At 44.3% G+C, this 20,436-nt stretch overlaps 1 protein-coding gene across 1 annotated transcript in view; it reads left to right on the top strand.

Moving 5' to 3' along the window:
- LOC129847940 (receptor tyrosine-protein kinase erbB-3-like) overlaps positions 1-20,381 on the top strand; it is a 32,422-nt gene extending 12,041 nt beyond the window's left edge. The window contains exons 2-28 of the mRNA XM_055915524.1: positions 672-826; positions 3,401-3,587; positions 4,381-4,506; positions 4,704-4,766; positions 4,894-5,012; positions 5,141-5,282; positions 5,476-5,589; positions 5,795-5,912; positions 7,371-7,444; positions 7,575-7,665; positions 8,980-9,197; positions 9,322-9,454; positions 9,580-9,673; positions 9,866-10,020; positions 10,103-10,156; positions 13,009-13,150; positions 13,341-13,460; positions 13,618-13,716; positions 14,925-15,110; positions 15,217-15,372; positions 16,253-16,328; positions 16,460-16,606; positions 16,783-16,880; positions 17,115-17,300; positions 17,541-17,600; positions 17,743-18,013; positions 18,273-20,381. Of these exons, the coding sequence (XP_055771499.1) occupies positions 672-826; positions 3,401-3,587; positions 4,381-4,506; positions 4,704-4,766; positions 4,894-5,012; positions 5,141-5,282; positions 5,476-5,589; positions 5,795-5,912; positions 7,371-7,444; positions 7,575-7,665; positions 8,980-9,197; positions 9,322-9,454; positions 9,580-9,673; positions 9,866-10,020; positions 10,103-10,156; positions 13,009-13,150; positions 13,341-13,460; positions 13,618-13,716; positions 14,925-15,110; positions 15,217-15,372; positions 16,253-16,328; positions 16,460-16,606; positions 16,783-16,880; positions 17,115-17,300; positions 17,541-17,600; positions 17,743-18,013; positions 18,273-19,144 (4,256 nt within the window). The 3' untranslated portion in view covers positions 19,145-20,381. The remainder of the gene's footprint in view (positions 1-671; positions 827-3,400; positions 3,588-4,380; positions 4,507-4,703; positions 4,767-4,893; positions 5,013-5,140; positions 5,283-5,475; positions 5,590-5,794; positions 5,913-7,370; positions 7,445-7,574; positions 7,666-8,979; positions 9,198-9,321; positions 9,455-9,579; positions 9,674-9,865; positions 10,021-10,102; positions 10,157-13,008; positions 13,151-13,340; positions 13,461-13,617; positions 13,717-14,924; positions 15,111-15,216; positions 15,373-16,252; positions 16,329-16,459; positions 16,607-16,782; positions 16,881-17,114; positions 17,301-17,540; positions 17,601-17,742; positions 18,014-18,272) is intronic.
- Positions 20,382-20,436: the final 55 nt, after the last annotated feature.

Here is a 20,436-nt window from a genome sequence, read left to right as displayed (position 1 = left end):
GGTCTCATCCTGTTTCGTTATAAACATGGTCTATCTCTTTAGGGTAGCCACAAGCAGGCCTGTGTGCAGTTCAACGTCCCATCAGATCCAACACAGTATAGCTTGTTCTTAGCTACCTTTCAATCAGTGAATAAATTACCTATTGGTATATAGGGAAACATATTCATCGAACAGCAACTGGAAATTTAAAAAAAAGAGGTTATTATACAGAGTTAGCCTCTCTTCCTTCCTCTTTCCCTTTCTCTTTCTCTCTCTGGACATCTGGCTGAGATTTGAATAGCAAAACAGTCTCTCTGTCCCAATGACATGGAAAAGGACTGGACTCCTATAGTCCACAGTAAACAAGGCCCAGTATGTCTGCCCCAGAGACAGTTAGTTACTGTATTGAATGTAGCACTGGCCTCAGCCTATTTCACATCACATGTATCCATTCTGGCCATTAGCATGCAAAGCTAAAGGGCATGAGAAATGAACATAAACAAATGAATTATTATTCCTACCACTGACAGTTATTACAGTATGTATTAGTCAGAGTTTGAATGTATGTTGTGAGCTGATGTGTTACATCAAAACTACACAAAATGGATCAGTACTGACAACAACTTAGGCTAGAGTTTTGAAGTGAAATCCTTAAAACTGAAGAACTATCTTTTGCCTTTCTTTCCCCGCAGTGATATGCTCCGGCACCCAGAACGCACTGAGCGTGACAGGAAGTTCACAGACGCAGTACACACTGATGAAGGATATGTACAGCGGCTGTGAGATTGTCATGGGCAACCTGGAGATAACCATGATGGAACATTGGAGGGATTTCACTTTTCTACAGGTGAGGGGATGAACAGGTGGATGAATGGCAACAGGTGTGTGTGTGTGTGTGTTTCTTGCATCAGGAGTGTATGTATAATTTAGTCCAGTTCAACAGAAGTCTATATATAGTGCCAGTCTATTTTCCTGACAACCAGTGGTGTAAAGTACTTAAGTAAAAATACTTGAAAGTACTACTTAAGTAGGTGCTTGGGGTATCTGTACTTTACTTTACTATTTATATTTTGGGCAACTTTTACTTTTACTTCACTACATTCCTAAAGAAAATGATATACTTTTAACATTTTCCCCGACACACAAAAGTACTTGCTACATTTTGAATGCTTAGCAGGACAGGAAAATGGTCAAATTCACACACTCAAGAGAACATCCCTGTTCATCCCAACTGCCTCTAGTCTGTCGGACTCACTAAACACAAATGCTTCATTTGTGAATGATGTCTGAGTGTTGGAGTGTGCCCCTAGCTATCCATAAATTAAAAAAAACAAGAAAATTGTAATTGCTCAAATAAAGAGTTTTAAATCATTTATACTTGTACTTTTACATTTGATACTTAATTATATTTTAGCAATTACATTTACTTTTGATAATTAAGTATCTTTAAACCAAATACTTTTAGAATTTTACTCAAGTACTATTTTATTGGGTGACTTACTTTACTTGAGTAATTTTCTAGTAAGGCATCTTTACTTTTACTCAAGTATGACAATTGGGTACTTTTTCCACCACTGCTGACAACACTAAACACACAATCAGACATGTCAGGCCACAGACTTCCCTTTGCTGCACAGAGAACTACTCAGAGCTCTTATCAGTGTGTGTCTCCTGTGGATAATGTCACTGTCTCCTGTACAAAATGAGTCACCTTACATTCCGTTCTATAACCTTAGTCCAGGGCCGGCCCCAGGCATAAACGATATAGGCAATTGCTTAGGGCCTCCGGCCGCTAAACGGGATCTCAACTTACTGTTGAGAGGTAGAATAGTAGAATACATACGGGGAAAGTTCGAAATTTCAAATCAAATCAAACTTTATTTGTCACATGCGCCAAATACAACAAGTGTAGACTTTACCGTGAAATGCTCACTTACAAGCTCTTAACCAACAGTGCAGTTCAAGAAGAGTTAAGAAAATATTTACCAAGTAGACGAAAGTAAAAAGTAATTATTAAAAGCAACACAAAAATAATAACAATAACGAGGCTATATACAGGGGGCACCGGTACCGAGTCGGTGTGCGGGGGTACAGGTTAGTTGCGGTAATTTGTATATGTAGGTGGGGATGAAGTGACTATGTATAGATAATAAATAGCGAGTTGCAGCAGTGTACAAAAGGGAGAGGTGGTCAATGTAAATTGTACGGTGGCAATTTTATTAATTGTTCAGCAGTCTTATGGCTTGGGGGTAGAAGCTGTTGAGGAGCCTTTTGGTCCTAGACTTGGCACTCCGGTACCACTTGCCGTGCAGTAGCAGACAAAACAGTCTATAACTTGTGTGACTGGAGTCTGACAATTTTATGGGCTTCCCTCTGACACTGCCTATTATATAGGTCCTGGATGGCAGGAAGCTTTGCCTCAGTGATGTACTGGGCCAATCGCACTACCCTCTGTAGCGCCTTACGGTCAGATGCCGAGCAGTTGCCATACCAGGCGGTAATGCAACCGGTCAGGATGCTCTCGATGGTGCAGCTGTAGAACCTTTTGAGGATCTGGGGACCCATGCCAAATAGTTTCAGTCTCCTAAGGGGGAAAAGGTTTTGTCGTGCCCTCTTTACGGTCATCTGACCACTTCCGTATTGAGCGAGTCACTGGTACTTCCTGCTCTAGTTTTTGCTTGTAAGCAGGAATCAGAAGGATAGAATTATGGTCAGATTTGCCAAATGGGGGGCTGAGGATAGCTTTGTATGGATCTCTGTGTGTGGAGTAAAGGTGGTCTATGATTTTTTTTTTTTCTCTGGTTCCACATGTGACATGCTGGTGAGAATTTGGTAAAACTGATTTAAGTTTGCCTGCATTCAAGTCCCCGGCCACTAGGAGTGCCGCTTCTGGGTGAGCATTTTCTTCTTTGTTTATGGCCTTATAGAGTTGGTTGAGAGCGGTCTTAGTGCCAGCTTCGTTCTGTGGTGGTAAATAGATTGCTACGAATAATATAGATGAGAACTCTCTTGGTGGATAGTGTGGTTTTCAGCTTTTCATAAGATACTCTACCTCAGGCGAGCAATACCTCGAGACTTCTTTAATATTAGACATCGCGCACCAGCTGTTATTGACAAATAGACACACACTTCCACCCCTCGTCTTACCAGAGGAAGCGTCTCTGTAATGCCGGTGTATGGGAAATCCCGCTTCCTCTATATTGTCCGTATCGTCATTCAGCAATGTCTCGGTGAAACATAAGATGTTACAGTTTTTAATGTCCTGTTGGTAGGATAATCTTAATCGTAGGTCATCAATTTTATTTTCCAATGATTGCACGTTAGCAAGAAGAACGGATGTCAGTGGGAATTTACTGCACTTTGGAATAAAACTTTTTTGTTGACTCTTTCCCTCTTCCCTGACCTCTCTCCTCCCCTGTAGTCTATCAGAGAAGTGACAGGCTACATCCTCATAGCCATTAACCAGTTCAGTCGGTTGCCGCTGGACCAGCTCCGTATCATCAGAGGCACCACTCTGTTCGAGGAGCGCTTTGCTCTGGCTGTCCTCGTCAACTACCAGAAGGACGGCCAACACGGACTGGAGGAGCTGGGCCTCACACACCTCACAGGTACACGCACGCACGCACACACACACACACACACACACACACACACACACACACACACACACACACACACACACACACACACACACACACACACACACACACACACACATTCAAAAACATGTTAATGGAGATGAAGATAAGTCTTTAAGTGATACACATCATCATCATAAACAACATTATGGTTATCATGGTCCACATGTCAACTGCCATGCCAGCTTCAGTAGTTAACCTTATGCTCCCATCCCATCAAAGTGTCAGTGACAAATGGCAGGCATGTTACTACAACCCTGCCTCTCTAGAGTTGTAGTATGGCTGCGCGTGGGAGGCTGGACATAAAGAAAAGAGAGCCTGCTAGGCAGGTTGCATGTTACTGTTGGCACTCCCACACCCACATAGTACAACCACACCCCTTGTTGGCATGGATACAGTACAGTAGGGTTTAAGGAGGTTTGTGTGTGTGTGTGTGTGTGTGCGTGCGTGCGTGCGTGCGTGCGTGCGTGCGTGCGTGCGTGCGTGCGTGCGTGTGTGTGTGCATGTTATTGTTTATGTCAGGTACAATATGAGTAGATGTCTTTATTGGAAGTCCCTGTTGAAATGCCCTTTACTATGTACCCAACAGTCAGTGTAACATGAGAGGTGAGAGACGGCACTATAGGGTAAGAGAGAAATACAGACTTGTGTCAGTTTTGATGTGGTTACTCACCAATGGGTTCTGGCCTGTTATGGCAATTATCTTGACTAGAAACAGTAAACTAATTGTTTGTCCTCCTTTTTGTGTGTGTGTGTTCCACAGAGATCCTGGAGGGAGGGGTGCAGATCATTCAGAATAAGTTCCTGAGCTACACCCCTCAGGTGAACTGGCTGGACATAGTGAAGGATGGAGCCTCTGAGGTCATCATCAACGAGAACGGGCCTGAACGTGAGTACAACCCAGCTCAGCCGTACAGTGGGAGGTACATGGTAGGACTCGCAGAAGTCAATTGTCATGTTTATGTATTCAGATTAGTGGTGGGACTGCTACAGTACGGATAACTTTTATGTTATATGGTTAGGATCTGTGTTCTTGTATAATGTAGCTTCTACGTTTTCTAACATTTCTGACATGTTGTTTTTCAGAGCCATGTGATGAGGCATGCGCAGGTCCATGTTGGGGGTCCAGGAATGACACCTGCCAGATCTGTTAGTCACCTCCTTCTCATTGTCTTGCAACACTAGATAACCCCTCTGTCGCATACAACCCAGCTCAGTCAGATCGCTTGGCTCAAAGTGTTCTCTCTCTCTCTCTGTCTCTCTCTCTCCCCCTCAGTGACGAAGACAGTGTGTGCCCCTCAGTGTAATGGCCGCTGCTTTGGGAGGAGTCCCAGTGAGTGCTGTCATATGGAGTGTGCAGGAGGCTGCACCGGACCCCTGGACACAGACTGCTTTGTGAGTTTTCTATACACACAAGCATACTGCAAAGAAGTGTTACCAGAAGTGTTGATAGTCATTGAATAGAAATGAATAGGTTAAACCTATACTACTAAGCAATGCATAACTGTATTTTCTCTATCCAGGCCTGCCGCAACTTCAACAACTCAGGCTCCTGTGTGCCGCAGTGTCCCCAAACCCTCATCTACAACAAGCACACCTTCAAACTGGAGCCCAACCCCAGCGCCAAGTACCAGTACGGCTCCATCTGCGTGGCCCAGTGCCCCAGTGAGTCCACACACAGCATGCTCTATCCACTACACCTCACCGGTCAACTCCTGGTCCTAATCATGACCATCATGACGACATTCAATCTATCAATTTCTAGCATGGTCCAATCTCCCTGTGTATTTTCCTATGGATTCTAATGATTTGTCTGTCCTTCTGCTCCACTCTTTCTCTGTCTCTCATTCCTCCACAGCTAATTTTGTGGTGGACGGGAGCTCGTGTGTGAGCAGCTGCCCCCCTTATAAGACGGAGGTGGAGAAGAAAGGAGTGAAGAGGTGTGAGCCCTGTGGAGGCCTCTGTCCCAAAGGTACCTGCCTGTCCAGTGTCCACACATACACCCATCAAATATCATAGATCTGTAGTGTCCTCTACTCCAGCAACCTGTCCTTTTCACTCATGTAGTGAAACTTGGGCTTTATTAATTATTTCCTCTCCTCTCCTCTCCTCTCCTCTCCTCTCCTCTCCTCTCCTCTCCTCTCCTCTCCTCTCCTCTCCTCTCCTCTCCTCTTTAGCTTGTCGAGGAACAGGCACAGCCTCCAGACAGACAGTGGACTCTCAGAACATTGACAGTTTCATCAACTGCACCAAGATCCAGGGCAGCCTGCACTTTCTTGTCACCGGGATCAAAGGGTGAGTGACAGTTGCAATGTCCTATCAAAATGGCATGACCTGAGGTGGTTTAATGATCTAAGACACTGCAGCTGGAGCACATGTACAATGTACCGCTGCCAGTATAGTTTCCAATCTGGCCCAATATGCTTTCAGCACTCTCTCCCCTACCTTTCACCTCTATCAATTTTTGTAATTTTTAAATACCTTCAAAAATCGACACCTTCCTAATATTGAGTTGCACGCCCCTTTTCCTTCAGAACAGCCTCAATTCGTCGAAACATGGATTCTATAAGGGGTCGAAGGTGTTCCACAGGGATGCATGTTGACTCCAATGCTTCCCACAGTTGTATCAAGTTGGCTGGATGTTCTTTGAGTGGTGGACCATTCTTGATATGGGAAACTGACATGGGAAACTGTTGGGCGTGAAAAACCCAGCAGCGTTGCAGTTCTTTTTTTAAATACATTTATTTGTTGTTGTTTTTTTGTTGTTACTTTTACCCCTTTTTCTCCCTAATTTCGTGGTATCCAATTGGTAGTTACAGTCTTGTCTCATCGCTGCAACTCCCGTATGGACTCGGGAAAGGCGAAGGTCGAGAGTCGTGCGTCCTCAGAAGCACAACCCAACCAATGCCCACTTAACCCGGAAGCCAGCCGCACCAATGTGTCGGAGGAACATTGGTCCGCCGCTGGAGTCGCTAGTGCTCGATGGGACAAGGACAACCCTGCCGGCCAAACCCCCCCATAACTCGGATGACGCTGGGCCAATTGTGCACTGCCCAATGGGTATCCCGGTCGCGGCCGGCTGCGACAGAACCTGGACTCAAACCCAGAATCTCTAGTGGCACAGCTAGCACCAGCATTGAGGTTCTTGACACACTCAAACCGGTGCGCCTGGCACCTACTACCATAACCCATTCAAAGGCACTTCAATATTTTGTTTTGCCGATTCACCCTCTGAATGGCACACACACCATCCATGTCCTAAGTGTCTCAAGGCTTTAAAATCCATCTTTAACCTGTCTCCTCCCTTCATCTACACTGATTGAAGTGAATTCACCTGGTCAGTCTATTTCATAAAGAGCAGGTGTTCCTAATGTTTTATACACTCAATGTACAGATGCAGGATCTTAATTTGATTAAGATTTGTTGCTGAGAATTTTCCTGCACAGTACGAAATGCAAACTTGTAGTCTATTCAAGGTTAAAAAAGGCTTCTAAGGTTTCTAATTTCCACTTTAAAATGTCAGACTTGATTTGCCCAAATGAAAAATGTATCATCCCCTACAAAAAAATTCCATTAATTATAATCCAGATAATAATTCACAAGTCCTGTTTCTGCAGGCTCGTTTTCCTGCTGTAGCAAACTGGCTCAAATGAAGATCCTACATCTGTATATTCAAAATGACACAGTAATGTCAACTTGTTCCCTTTTCGTTGGTCCTCACTACTTCGTTGTTGGTTGATCTTCTATACACAGTGATCCCTACAACAACATCACAGCTTTGGACCCAGAGAAACTGAAGATCTTCAGAACTGTGCGAGAGATCACAAGTATGTGTGTGTATGAATGTGTGTGTGTGTGTGTTGAAGTTTCAAGTGCAAGTGTCAGTTTAGTGGTGTGTTTGTATGGTGTTCTCTAACACACCTTCTTTGTTTGTAACACACTTTCTCCGGTTGCCAGACATTCTGAGTATCCAGTCATGGCCGGAAACTCTGACAGACCTGTCAGTGTTCTCCAACTTGACAACCATACAAGGAAGAACTCTTTACAGGTGACGATCTGTCTGTCTGTCTCCCTCACTGTCTGACATTATACTTGTGTCTCTGTCTCTCTGCACTAAGGAAAGAAGAAATATCTTGTTCACATTCTACAGTATGTGTACACTGAACCCATCACCATTTCCATCTGTGTTCAACTGCATTGTAGACCTGTTGTGTCTTGTGTGTCTTGTCACCACTTTCTCTCATCCTCTTTCATCCCTTTTCTCAGTCTCTACTATGTTCTCCTCTCTCTCTGTCTCTTCTGTCTCTCTGTCTCTTCTGTCTCTGTCTCTTCTGTCTCTCTGTCTCTTCTGTTTTCCTCTCTCTGTCTCTCTGTCTCTTCTGTCTCTTGTTTGTCCCATCAGAGGGCGCTCTAAAAGGTACAGTAGTGTTTGTGACAGCTGTTTTACTAATCTTCCTGATATGACATCATACTTACACAATTTCCTCCTTATCACCTGTGACTATGCTAAGCAACATTTTACTCAGAATTGGTTATGTGTTGTGTCTTGAACTGTATGGGAAGTGTCTCAGTTGGTGGTGGTGGTGGGTGAGGGATTTGTGTTGAGGTATAAGGTAACCACTATCCTCATGATTGTGGCCTCCCGGGTGGCGCAGTGGTCTAGGGCACTGCATCGCAGTGCTAGCTGCGCCACCAGAGTCTCTGGGTTCGCGCCCAGGCTCTGTCGCAGCCGGCCGCAACCGGGAGGTCCGTGGGGCGACGCACAATTGGCATAGCGTCGTCTGGGTTAGGGAGGGTTTGGCCGGTAGGGATATCCTTGTCTTAGTTTGTAAAAAATGTAATAAAAATGTATGCACTCGCTCTGTAATAAAAATGTATGTAAGTCGCTCTGGATAAGAGCGTCTGCTAAATGACTAAAATGTAAAATGTAAATTGTATTTTGAACTTGATCATACCATATGACCATAGACACATCTACGTATAAGTGAAGAGTTGGGTACTGGGAGTCACTGGGTGAATAGGTGTTATTGATGAAACTAATCTCAAAGACAATGACATATGCATTCCCTACATAGCAACATACATATTTTCTGTCTGCACGTAGACAATTAGTGTTTGGGAGCAGCAATGCCGATTGCGCAATTCATTTTTTTATCTGTCCTGACTTGATGTTCCCAGCACCAGTATACATTTGTACATATTTTGTCTGAAGTATCCTCCATTCCCTCCACCCTGATGGTTTTCCTCTCTCTGTTCCCTCACCTTTGACCCACTCTCCCTTCCTGTTATCTCACTGCCTCTCTACCCCTCTGCCCTGCCCATCTTCCTCCTCCTGCGTTATTCCCTCCTCCCTCTCGTTCAGGGGTTACTCCCTGCTGGTGATGCGCATCCCGTCCCTGACATCTCTGGGGTTGCGCTCGCTGCGGAGGATCAACGACGGTGGCGTCTACATCACAGGAAACAAGAAGCTGTGCTACCACCACACAGTCAACTGGACACGCCTCTTCAGCAGCAGCTCCCGCCCACAGCGCCGCCAGAAGAACATTGACGTCAAGGAGAATCGTCTCCAGAGCCAGTGTGGTGAGACAGGGGGACTGAGGAGAGAGACTGAGTGAAATCTCAAAATCATTGAGTGAATATGGCGGGTAAACTAGTAAAGTACTAATCGTTTTTTGCATATGTTTCTGTTTGTGTGTGTGTGTAGTTGAGGAGGGGCACATGTGTGACCCACTGTGTTCGTTGGAGGGGTGTTGGGGTCCTGGTCCGGACCAGTGTATGTCCTGTAAGAACTACAACCGAGGAGGAACCTGTGTCCATCAGTGCAGATTTCTCACTGGGTCAGTAGTCAGTCAAAACAATGTATCTTTATTATAATGTAGATTTGTCATTATGTCTCAATGTGTGTGTGTGTGACTATGTGTTCAACCTCTTCGTCAATCTCAATATCTATGTTTTTCTCCAGGGAGGGGCGTGAGTTTTCAGGTCCAAAGGGCGAGTGTATGCCCTGTCACTCAGAGTGTGAGGTCCAGGAGGGACAGCTCACCTGCACAGGACCGGTATGCACACCTCTGACCATATCTCTCAATGCATCATAAAAAGACATAAGCTCAGAGTGATCAGTTGAAAAGTGTCTCTCAAAATTGTTAGGACTATATGAAATGTAGCGTTTTACTGCCACCTTGTGGATGATATTCTGGACCACAGTTAGATGGAAATTGTCCTCTCTCTCCCTCTCTGTCTCTCTGCAGGGAGCTAATAAGTGTGTGGTGTGTGCCAGTCTGAGGGACGGTCCCCACTGTGTGTCTTCATGCCCTGAGGGAGTGATGGGGGAGAAGGGTCTCATCTTTAAATACCCCAACCAGCAGAGACGCTGTGAGCCCTGCCACCTCAACTGCACCCAGGGGTGAGAAACGAGTCAGAGAATGGGGGAGGGGTGTGTGTGTGTGTGCGTGCGTGTTAAATATCTCTCTGTTCTGTGTTTTCAGTTGCTCAGGGCCAGGCATTGGGGACTGTTTGGACTCGTCCAGAATAACCACTAGGTGAGTGGAGCCTCTGTCTTTTCTCCACCTGTGACTGACAACCTGATATCTCCTCAATGTAATGACAATTAAAGTGTGTTCTGTGTTCTCTAGTCTAGAACACAGTAATCTTCATTATCGTACGGTGCATTCGGAAAATATTCAGACCCCTTGACTTTTTCCACATTTTGTTAGGTTACAGCCTTGATCTAAAATTGATCAAATAGTTTTCCCCCCTCATCAATCTAACACTATAACCTATAATGACAAAGCAATAACTGAAACATCACATTTACATACAGTACCAGTCAAAAATTTGGACACACATGCTCATTCAAGGGTTTTTCTTTATTTGAACTATTTTCTACATTTTAGAATAATAGTGAAGACATGTGGAGACCAGATCATGTGACGCAGCACTCAATCACTCTCCTTCTTGGTCAAATAGCCCTTACACAGCCTGGAGGTGTGTTTTGTCATTGTCCTGTTGAAAAACAAATGATAGTCCCACTAAGCGTAAACCGGATGGGATGGCGTATCGCTGTAGAATGCTCTGATAGCCATGCTGGTTAAGTGTACCTTGAATTCTAAATAAATCACTGACAATGTCACTTGCAAAGCACCCCCACACCATCACACCTCCTCCTCCATGCTTCACAGTGGGAACCGCACATGCGGAGATCATCCGTTCACCTACTCTGCATCTCACAAAGACACAGCAGTTGGAACCAAATATCCCAAATTTGGACTCATCAGACCAAAGGACAGATTTCCACCGGTCTAATGTCCATTGCTCGTGATTTTTGGACCAAGCAAGTCTCTTCTTCCTATTGGTGTCCTTAAGTAGTATTTTATTTACAAAAAATTGACCTTGAAGAACTCATTCACACAGTCTCCTCTGAGCAGTTGATGTTGAGATGTGTCTGTCACTTGAACTCTGTGAAGCATTTATTTGGGCTGCAATTTCTGAGGCTGGTAACTGTAATGAACTTATCCTCTGCAGCGGAGGTAACTCTGGGTCTTCCTTTCCTGTGGTAATCCTTGTAAGAGACAGTTTCATCATAGGGCGTGATGGTTTTTGCGACTGCACTTGAAGAAACTTTCAAAGTTATGGACATTTTCCAAATTGACTGACCTACAAATCTTAAAGTAATGATGGACTGGCGTTTGTCTTTGCTTATTTGAGCTGTTCTTGCCATAATATGGACTTGGTCTTTTACAAAAAATAAGACTATCTTCTGTATACCATCCCTACCTTGTCACAACACAACTGATTGGATCAAACTCATTAAGAAGGAAATAAATTCCACAAATTAACTTTAAACAAGGCACACCTGTTAATTGAAATGCATTCCAGGTGACTACCTCATGAAGCTGGTTGAGAGAATGCCAAGAGTGTGCAAAGCTGTCATCAAGGCAAAGGGTGGCTACTTTGAAGAATCTCAGATATAAAATATGTTTTGATTTGTTTAACACTTTTTTAGTTACTACACGATTCCATATGTGTTATTTCATAGTGTTGATGGCTTTACTATTATTCTCCAATGTAGAAAATAGTAAAAATAAAGAAAAACCCTTGAATGAGTAAGTGTATCCAAACTTCTGACTGGTACTGTAAGCATTCAGACCCTTTACACAGTGCTTTGTCGAAGCATCTTTGGCAGCAATTACATCCTCGAGTCTTCTTGGATATGATGCTACAAGCTTGGCACACCTGTATTTGGGGAGTTTCTCCCATTCGTCTCTGCAAATCCTCTCAAGCTCTGTCAGGTTGGATGGAGAGCGTTGCTGCACAGCTACTTTAAGGTCTCTCCAGAGATGTTTGATCAGGTTCAAGTCCAGGCTCTTGCTGGGCCACTCAAAGACATTCAGAGATTTGTCCCGAAGCCACTCCTGCATTATCTTGGCTGTGTGCTTAGTGTTGTTGTCTTGTTGGAAGGTGAACCTTTGTCCCAGTCTGAGATCCTGAGTGCTCTGGAGCAGGTTTTTCTCAAGGAGCTCTCTCTGTACTTTGCTCTGTTCATCTTTCCCTTGATCCTGATTAGTCTCCCAGTCTCTGCCACTGAAAAACATCCCCACAGCATGATGCTGCCACCACCATTCATCACCGTAGGGATGGTGCCAGGTTTCCTCCAGACGTAACGCTTGGCATTCAAGCCAAAGAGTTTGATCTTGGTTTCATCAGACCAGAGAATCTTGTTTCTCATGTTCCGAGAGTCCTTTTACTGAGGAGTGGCTTCCGTCTGGCCACTACTATAAAGGCCTGATTGGTGGAGTTCTGCAGAGATGGTTCTCCTTCTGGAAGGTTCTCCCATCTAAACAGAGGAACCCTGGAGCTCTGTCAGAATGACCGTCGTGTTCTTGGTCATCTTCCTGACCAAGACCCTTCTCCCCTGATTGCTCAGTTTGGCCGGGTGGTCAGCTCTAGGAAAAGTCTTGGTGTTTCCAAACTTCTACCATTTAAGAATGATGGAGGCCACTGTGTTCTTGGGGACCTTCAATGCTGCCGAAATGTTTGGTACCCTTCCCCATATCTGTGCCTCGACACAATCCTGTCTCGGAGCTCTACTGACAATTCCTTCAACCTCATGTCTTGGTTTTTGCTCCGACATGCACTGTCAACTGTGGGAACTTATATAGACAGGTGGGTACCTTTCCAAATCATGTCCAATCAATTGAATTTGCCAACATTTCATCAAAAATTGTTATCGCTTTGTCATTATGGCGTACATTGATTAGATTTTTTAAATACTCTCTAGAATAAGTCTTTAACATAGCAAAATGTGGAAAAAGTCAAGGGGTCTAAATACTTTCCGAATGCACTGTATATCAGCTGTTGATTGGCTAATACCTCTTCCTGTGTCTTTTTCCAGCCAACCCATTATAGGCATTGTTCTGGGAGTTTTGGCAGTGGTGATAGTGGGCATCTCTATCTTTGTGATGAGTGTTCTGTACCGCCGAGGTCTTGCCATCCGGCGCAAGAGAGCCATGAGGAGATACCTGGCGAGTGGAGAGGTGGGAAGGGGAGGGGAGAGAGGGTGTGTGTGTGTGAGTGAGTGAGTGAGTGAGTGAGTGAGTGAGTGAGTGAGTGAGTGAGTGAGTGAGAGAGAGAGAGAGAAAATAAGGATTTTTTAAAAGCACTGTTTGTGTGTTATTGTCTTGATATGTCCTGATATTAACTGTGTGCATTTGTGTTTGTCTGTAGAGTTTAGAGCCCTTGGACCCTGGTGAGAAGGGGGTCAAAGTTCATGCGAGGATCCTGAAGGTCAGAGAGCTCCGTAAGATCAAGCTGCTGGGCACCGGGGTGTTTGGCTCCATCCACAAGGTGCTTACAACATCAATCGTCGCCCTCTTAAACCCCCTATTTTCATCATCACTATGCACCTTTCTACCATTTACCAAATTGTGCTTCTTACCTTACTTGTCTTTGTTTCATTGTGAGGTAACCCCTCTCCCCCTGTCTTTTCCTCCACCTTTCTCAGGGCATTTGGATTCCTGAGGGAGACTCAGTAAAGATCCCCGTGGCCATAAAGACTATTCATGATCGAACGGGGCGGCAGACCTTCCATGAGATCACAGACGTAAGAAAATATATAAGTTTGGGGTCACTTAGAAATGTCCTTGTTTTTGAAAGAAAAGCTATTTTTTTGTCATTAAAATAACATCAAATTGATCAGAAATACAGTGTAGACATTGTTAATGTTGTAAATGTCTATTGTAGATGGAAACGGCAGATTTTTTAATGGAATATCTACATAGGCGTACAGAGGCCCATTATCAGCAAACATCACTCCTGTGTTCCAATGGCACGTTGTGTTAGCTAATCCAAGTTTATCTTTCTAGGCAGAGTTCCTCTGTCCAGTGTCTGTGTTCTTTTGCCCATCTTAATCTTTTATTTTTATTGGCCAGTCTGAGATATGGCTTTTTCTTTGCAACTCTGCCTAGAAGACCAGCATCCCGGAGTCGCCACTTCACTGTTGATATTGAGCCTGGTGTTTTGCGGGTACTATTTAATGAAGCTGCCAGTTGAGGACTTGTGAGGCATCTGTTTCTCAAACTAGACACTCTAATGTACTTGTCCTCTTGCTCAGTTGTGCACCGGGTTCTCCCACTCCTCTTTCTATTCTGGTTGGAGCCAGTTTGCACTGTTCTGTGAAGGGAGTAGTACACAGCATTGTACGAGATCTTCAGTTTCTTGCCAATTTCTCGCATGGAATAGCCCTAATTTCTCAGAACAAGAATAGACTGACGAGTTTCAGAAGCAAGTTCTTTGTTTCTTGCCTTTTTCAGCCTGTAATCGAACCTACAAATGCTGATGCGCCAGATACTCAACTAGACTAAAGAAGGCCAGTTTTATTGCTTCTTTAATCAGGACAACAGATTTCAGCTGTGATAATATAATTGCAAAAGGGTTTTCTAATTATCAATTAGCGTTTAAAATGATAAACTTGGATTAGCTAACACAACGTGCCATTGGAACACAGGAGTGATGTTTGCTGATAATGGGCCTCTGTACGCCTATGTAGATATTTCATAAAAAAATCTGCCGTTTCCAGCTACAATAGTCATTTACAACATTAACAATGTCTACACTGTATTTCTGATCAATTTGATGTTATTTTAATGGACAAGAAGAAGGACATTTCTAAGTGACCCCAAACTTTTGAACGGTAGTGTATATCTCACATACCCATTCTCAAGAACATCTTCCCCTTCAAATCATAACTGACCTGATAACACTTATCTTGACTCTGTTTACTAAAGCAGATTTTTCTAATAACCCCTGCAGCACATGTTGGCGATGGGTAGCTTGGACCACCAGTACATAGTCAGGCTCTTAGGCGTCTGTCCAGGTGCCAGTCTCCAGCTGGTCACCCAGCTCAGCACTCAGGGGTCCTTACTGGAGCACATCAGGCACTACAGGGATAGCCTGGACCCACAGAGGCTGCTCAACTGGTGTGTGCAGATTGCCAAGGTGAGATACTGTGTGTGTGTGTGTGTGTGTGTGTGTGTGTGTGTGTGTGTGTATGCGTGCATGTTATTGTTTATGTGACCGAGGTGTGTGTCCTCTCCCACGTCAGGGTATGTACTATTTGGAGGAACACAGGATGGTCCACAGAAACCTGGCAGCCAGGAATGTTCTCTTGAAAAGTGACTACATGGTCCAGATCTCTGACTATGGCATCGCAGACCTGCTATACCCTGACGACAAGAAGTACTTCTACAATGAGGTCAAGGTGTGTTGGCTTCTTGGTTAGGTCCCATGGTCCGGAATAACTTGTCATGGACAATGTCTCAGCCTGCTATTTATCTTCTTCTGGAAAAACCATCCTGTGCACCATCTGTTATCTGTTCTGTTAGGTGAGATGTTGACTATATACATGGCCTGTGTATTTTCTGTTAGGTGAGATGTTGACTACATACATGGCCTGTGTATTTTCTGTTAGGTGAGATGTTGACTATATACATGGCCTGTGTATTTTCTGTTAGGTGAGATGTTGACTACATACATGGCCTGTGTATTTTCTGTTAGGTGAGATGTTGACTACATACATGGCCTGTGTATTTTCTGTTAGGTGAGATGTTGACTACATACATGACCTGTGTATTTTCTGTTAGGTGAGATGTTGACTACATACATGGCCTGTGTATTTTCTGTTAGGTGAGATGTTGACTACATACATGGCCTGTGTATTTTCTGTTAGGTGAGATGTTGACTACATACATGGCCTGTGTATTTTCTGTTAGGTGAGATGTTGACTACATACATGACCTGTGTATTTTCTGTTAGGTGAGATGTTGACTACATACATGGCCTGTGTATTTTCTGTTAGGTGAGATGTTGACTAGATACATGGCCTGTGTATTTTCTGTTAGGTGAGAAGTTGACTACATACATGGCCTGTATTTTCTGTTAGGTGGGATGTTGACTACATACATGGCCTGTGTATTTTCTGTTAGGTGAGATGTTGACTACATACATGGCCTGTTTCTCTACGTGTTTTCTACTGTTGCCATGAACACTAACTAATAGGTGTTTTTTCCCAGTGGCCACAGGCTTTGAACTGGGTGCAACTCATGGTGACATAGTTCCCTGTCTTGTCTCTCTCACCACAGACACCTATCAAATGGATGGCTCTGGAGAGCATCTTGTTCCGCAGATACACACATCAAAGTGATGTCTGGAGCTATGGTGAGTCACTGTGTGTGTGTGTGTTTCGTGTGCTTTTATAGACTTTTATATCAACGGTAACTTGAAAGTACTTATGTGTATGTTGAGTTACCAGGATTTTAAAATGTCAATTATATTACTCCATCTTGCAGGAGTGACCGTGTGGGAGATGATGTCATACGGGGCGGAGCCCTACTCAACGATGCGTCCACAGGAAGTGCCTGACCTGCTGGAGAAGGGCGAGCGTCTCTCCCAGCCACACATCTGTACCATAGATGTTTACATGGTCATGGTCAAGTGTGAGTGCCCACCCTCTCTCCTTCACCCTCAATTCCTATCAGATCTGTGTGAAATGTGTTAGAGTACATTGCATTGAAATCATTTGATTTGCTATGAAAGTGTAGTATATAAAGAATGTTCAAACAACTGACACCATTTTCAAATGGGACTCACATGGCATGATCATCATTTACAGGCTGGATGATTGACGAGAATGTCCGTCCCACCTTCAAGGAACTGGCCAATGAGTTTACCAGAATGGCCAGGGACCCGCCTCGGTACCTTGTGATCAAGGTAAGACAGAATGCCACACCTGGGAGATAGCAAACATTGATTTATATGGCTAAGAATGTGTTTTTTGGAGTCCACTCCCAAATGCCAATCAATACAGTCCCAAGACTGTGCTGTTTGCTTGAGTCACACTCTTGTTCATCCACACCAAATGTCAGCTCATGAGGATGATAATAATGATGTTGTTAGTGATGATGATGATTGAAGTTTATTTCTTTATCTTCCTCTGTTCACCAGGGTGACTGCAGCCCGTCGGACTCTCCCTCAGACGAGTCTCACCACCGAGTTACAGAACTGGATCACATAGAGGCGGGACTGGAGGACCAGGATGAGGAGAGGCTAGGGGACGGCATGGCCACACCTCCTCTCTATCTGTCACAGGCCAGGAGTCTTTCTCGACTCTCACGAATGGAAAGCCACAGGGTGAGGGCTCATATAAGGCATCTCTCCCGATGCATATCCGATGCATACATTTTAAACTGTATGGGGCCAGGAGTTTTTCCGGACCATGTGACCTGACCAGGAAAATCCAAGTTCTAGCCCATAGTCCTGGTCAGGTCACGTCGTCAATGTATAACATGGGCAGATAGAAAAACAACTTGGTGAACAAAAGGTTGTTTCGAACTCCCATCCCATCCTGTCCCATTCCTGTATTCCCCTCAGGGTGTTCACAGCAGTCAGGCTGGATACCTGCCCATGAACCCAGGACTGGATAACTCTCAGGTCAGTCACTAGAGATGACACATGAAAACCTACTGAAAACGTTTACATGCTAACACATGTATTATTGAAAGTCTTCCAGCCTATATCAAACCTAAAGGGTTGATCACTCATTTGACATTATACCCCCTGTACCTCTATATAGATGGTGTGGCCGCCAGCATCTCGCTCTCGCCTTAACTCCGCCCGCACTGTGTCAGAGAGCTCAGAGGGGCGGGGCACGTTGGTGGAGCTGGAGATGAGCGAGGACTTGGCTGGCAGCCTGCAGAGGAAGTGGCATCGGGAGGACAGTGCCTACATGTCCCAGAGGGACAGCATGTCAGGGGTGCTGTCTGAGACCCCCTCCCCTGACACAGAGGGGGAGGAGGACCAAAACGGATACGTGCTCCCCGGACTGGGTGACAGTCCAGAGAGAGGTGATACCATAGATAGATCACAAAAACAAAAATACACACACAATATGCATAGGAACATATATCTGTGTGTTTCTGACTATTGAACATATTGCATTTTTATATTTTCTTTAAGCTATATAAATAGAGTCACATGTTTTTGTTTGTGGATGGGTGCATGGTCATTGTTATAACTCAAAATGTCAGTGTTAATTACTCAGATCATTTCAGATCTCTGGATCACCTTACTCATTCCTTTTTTCCTTGTCACTGTTCTCCACAGATACGCTACTGTCTAGCTCACGGATCACCCTTCCTCACGGGAGGACTTCCAAGGTTCCCTCATACCCGTCAGGACCCTCGGAGGACAATGACAGTGCCTGTGAAGAATATGAGTACATGAACAAACAGGCGTTCATGATGTCTCTCTCCCCCAGGCAGCAGCCTGGCCACTCCAAAGATGGCCAGTGGTTGAAGATGAGCAAGAGGCAACGCTCTTCTCTGCCATCCCTGGACACAGAGTATACAGAGTGCACGGGGCACAGGACATCAGCTGGGGAGAACAGGGGAGGCCAAACCAACCAGGACTATGAATTCCCTGCCCTCAACTCTGATTCAGACAAAATAGAGGAAAGGGGCTCTGGTGACGTTGAATATGAGTACATGGACATTCGAAGTGTTGGACCAGAGGCCAGTGAAAGACCAGACGATCCCCCAACACGAGTTGTCCCTCATCCTGGAGCTACGCCCAAACAGCAGATGAGAGGCGCGAGAGAGGTGGAGGAAGAGGACGATGAATACGTAGAAGAGGACGACTATCATTACACTAACAGGCAGCCCAAGCTGAGGCAGGCTCTGCGAAGCAGAGAGGGGCTGAGGATGCAGAGAGGAGGAGAGGGAGAGGTGGATGAGTACGAGGACATGGATTCCCTGGCTTCCCCTGGAGCTGGGGACCCAGTGGAGTATGAGAATTTGCAGGGAGAAGGTGAGGGTGTAGTGGGGGGCATGGGGGGTCAGCGCACAGGGATGGCGGCATTTGTAAAAGTGCGTGCAGGGGTAGGGATGGGGGAGCCTGGTGGCGGAGATCGCTCATTTGACAATCCAGACTACTGGCAGAGCAGGTTGTTCCTGAAGCCTAATGCTGTGAGCACGTAGGGAAGTGGACCTCCTTCATCAAACCTGAAGGGGATAGCTGCCTCTGTAGCTTTTCCACGCCCATTGAATTCAATGAAGGACTAGGAGAGGAGAGAAACCAATCCAAAGCCATCCAAATATCAAAAATATTTTAGACATATCTCTGTGTGCCATTTTTGTATTTTAAAGAGCGACTGACACTAAAAAGCTACTTCTTGTTTTAAAAATGGCCTGTGTGGCATCAATATGAGTCAGAAATATTCATTCTAGTGTCAAAACAAAGTGTAAATCATAAAGTCAGTCTCGTTCAAAACAGAGATTTGCGAGATGATAGGAAAACATTTTATGTCACGGAATAAAGGGTACCGTATTAGTTTTCCTGGGGTTGGGTTTATTTCAATCCTGCCCACCATCAGTCATCAATCTGGAGGTTGTAATGCCCAGAGTCAATTTGATTTGACATTCGATATCTCTATGGGGCTAGATAGGGACCATCAGTAAATGGTACATGGGGCAATATTTTTTAAATATCAATAGCTCCAAATTTAAATGACTTAAAAACCTAATACAAACTATAAATTGTAGAATTTCATAAACAAATATTGAAAGCATTTAATGAGACAATTAAAAGATGTGCAATATGAAAAATCTACTTTGCCACGGTCACATACCAGCCTGCAGAAGCTAACTGGCAAAAGAAGTTGGCTAGCACTAGCTATCTTAGGCAACTTTAAGACACAAGAACTGGTTTCAAGATATCTAGAAGGGTGAGTTACTGTAACTGTGTACTGTTTGGCAGAGTGAATGTACAAACGCTTGCCACATACGAACACACACACACAAGAGACACCCACATTAAACCACCTTACAAGACAACTCTTGTTTGGCTTCAGTTATGGCCGCTGCATTTCTTAATGACCAAGCCAAAAAAGAAGCCAAATCAGGAAGTTCAGCCATTAATGTGTCTGTTACAGGTTTACATTGATCATGTTTTTTAGCCATAATAACATATAGGCTTTGGGATGTTTTTCTTTTCTTTGAAATATGATACTGTATTATAAGTGTAAGGCACTGAGTGTGTGAAGCACTAATAGAAATGGCCGATTATAAGCTTTGTATATGTTTTTACTTATAAGAACAAAAAATGGTTTTGTACAATGTTATTTTTCTATGGTATTTTCATGTTTTGAAAATGTTAATGTAACCTTTAAGTGATATTATTGATTATTTTCTACATAATAAAACTCTTTGAAGAATGTATGTGATTCTTTTCATTAATTAGTGGGAATGGGCATAATTCACAATCTGTTTGT

The sequence above is a fragment of the Salvelinus fontinalis genome, chromosome 3, assembly GCF_029448725.1.
Source record: "Salvelinus fontinalis isolate EN_2023a chromosome 3, ASM2944872v1, whole genome shotgun sequence".
Taxonomy (NCBI): Eukaryota; Metazoa; Chordata; class Actinopteri; order Salmoniformes; family Salmonidae; genus Salvelinus; species Salvelinus fontinalis.
The sequence above is the reverse complement of the archived record's forward strand: the minus strand, read 5'-3'. Positions and strand labels throughout refer to the sequence as shown.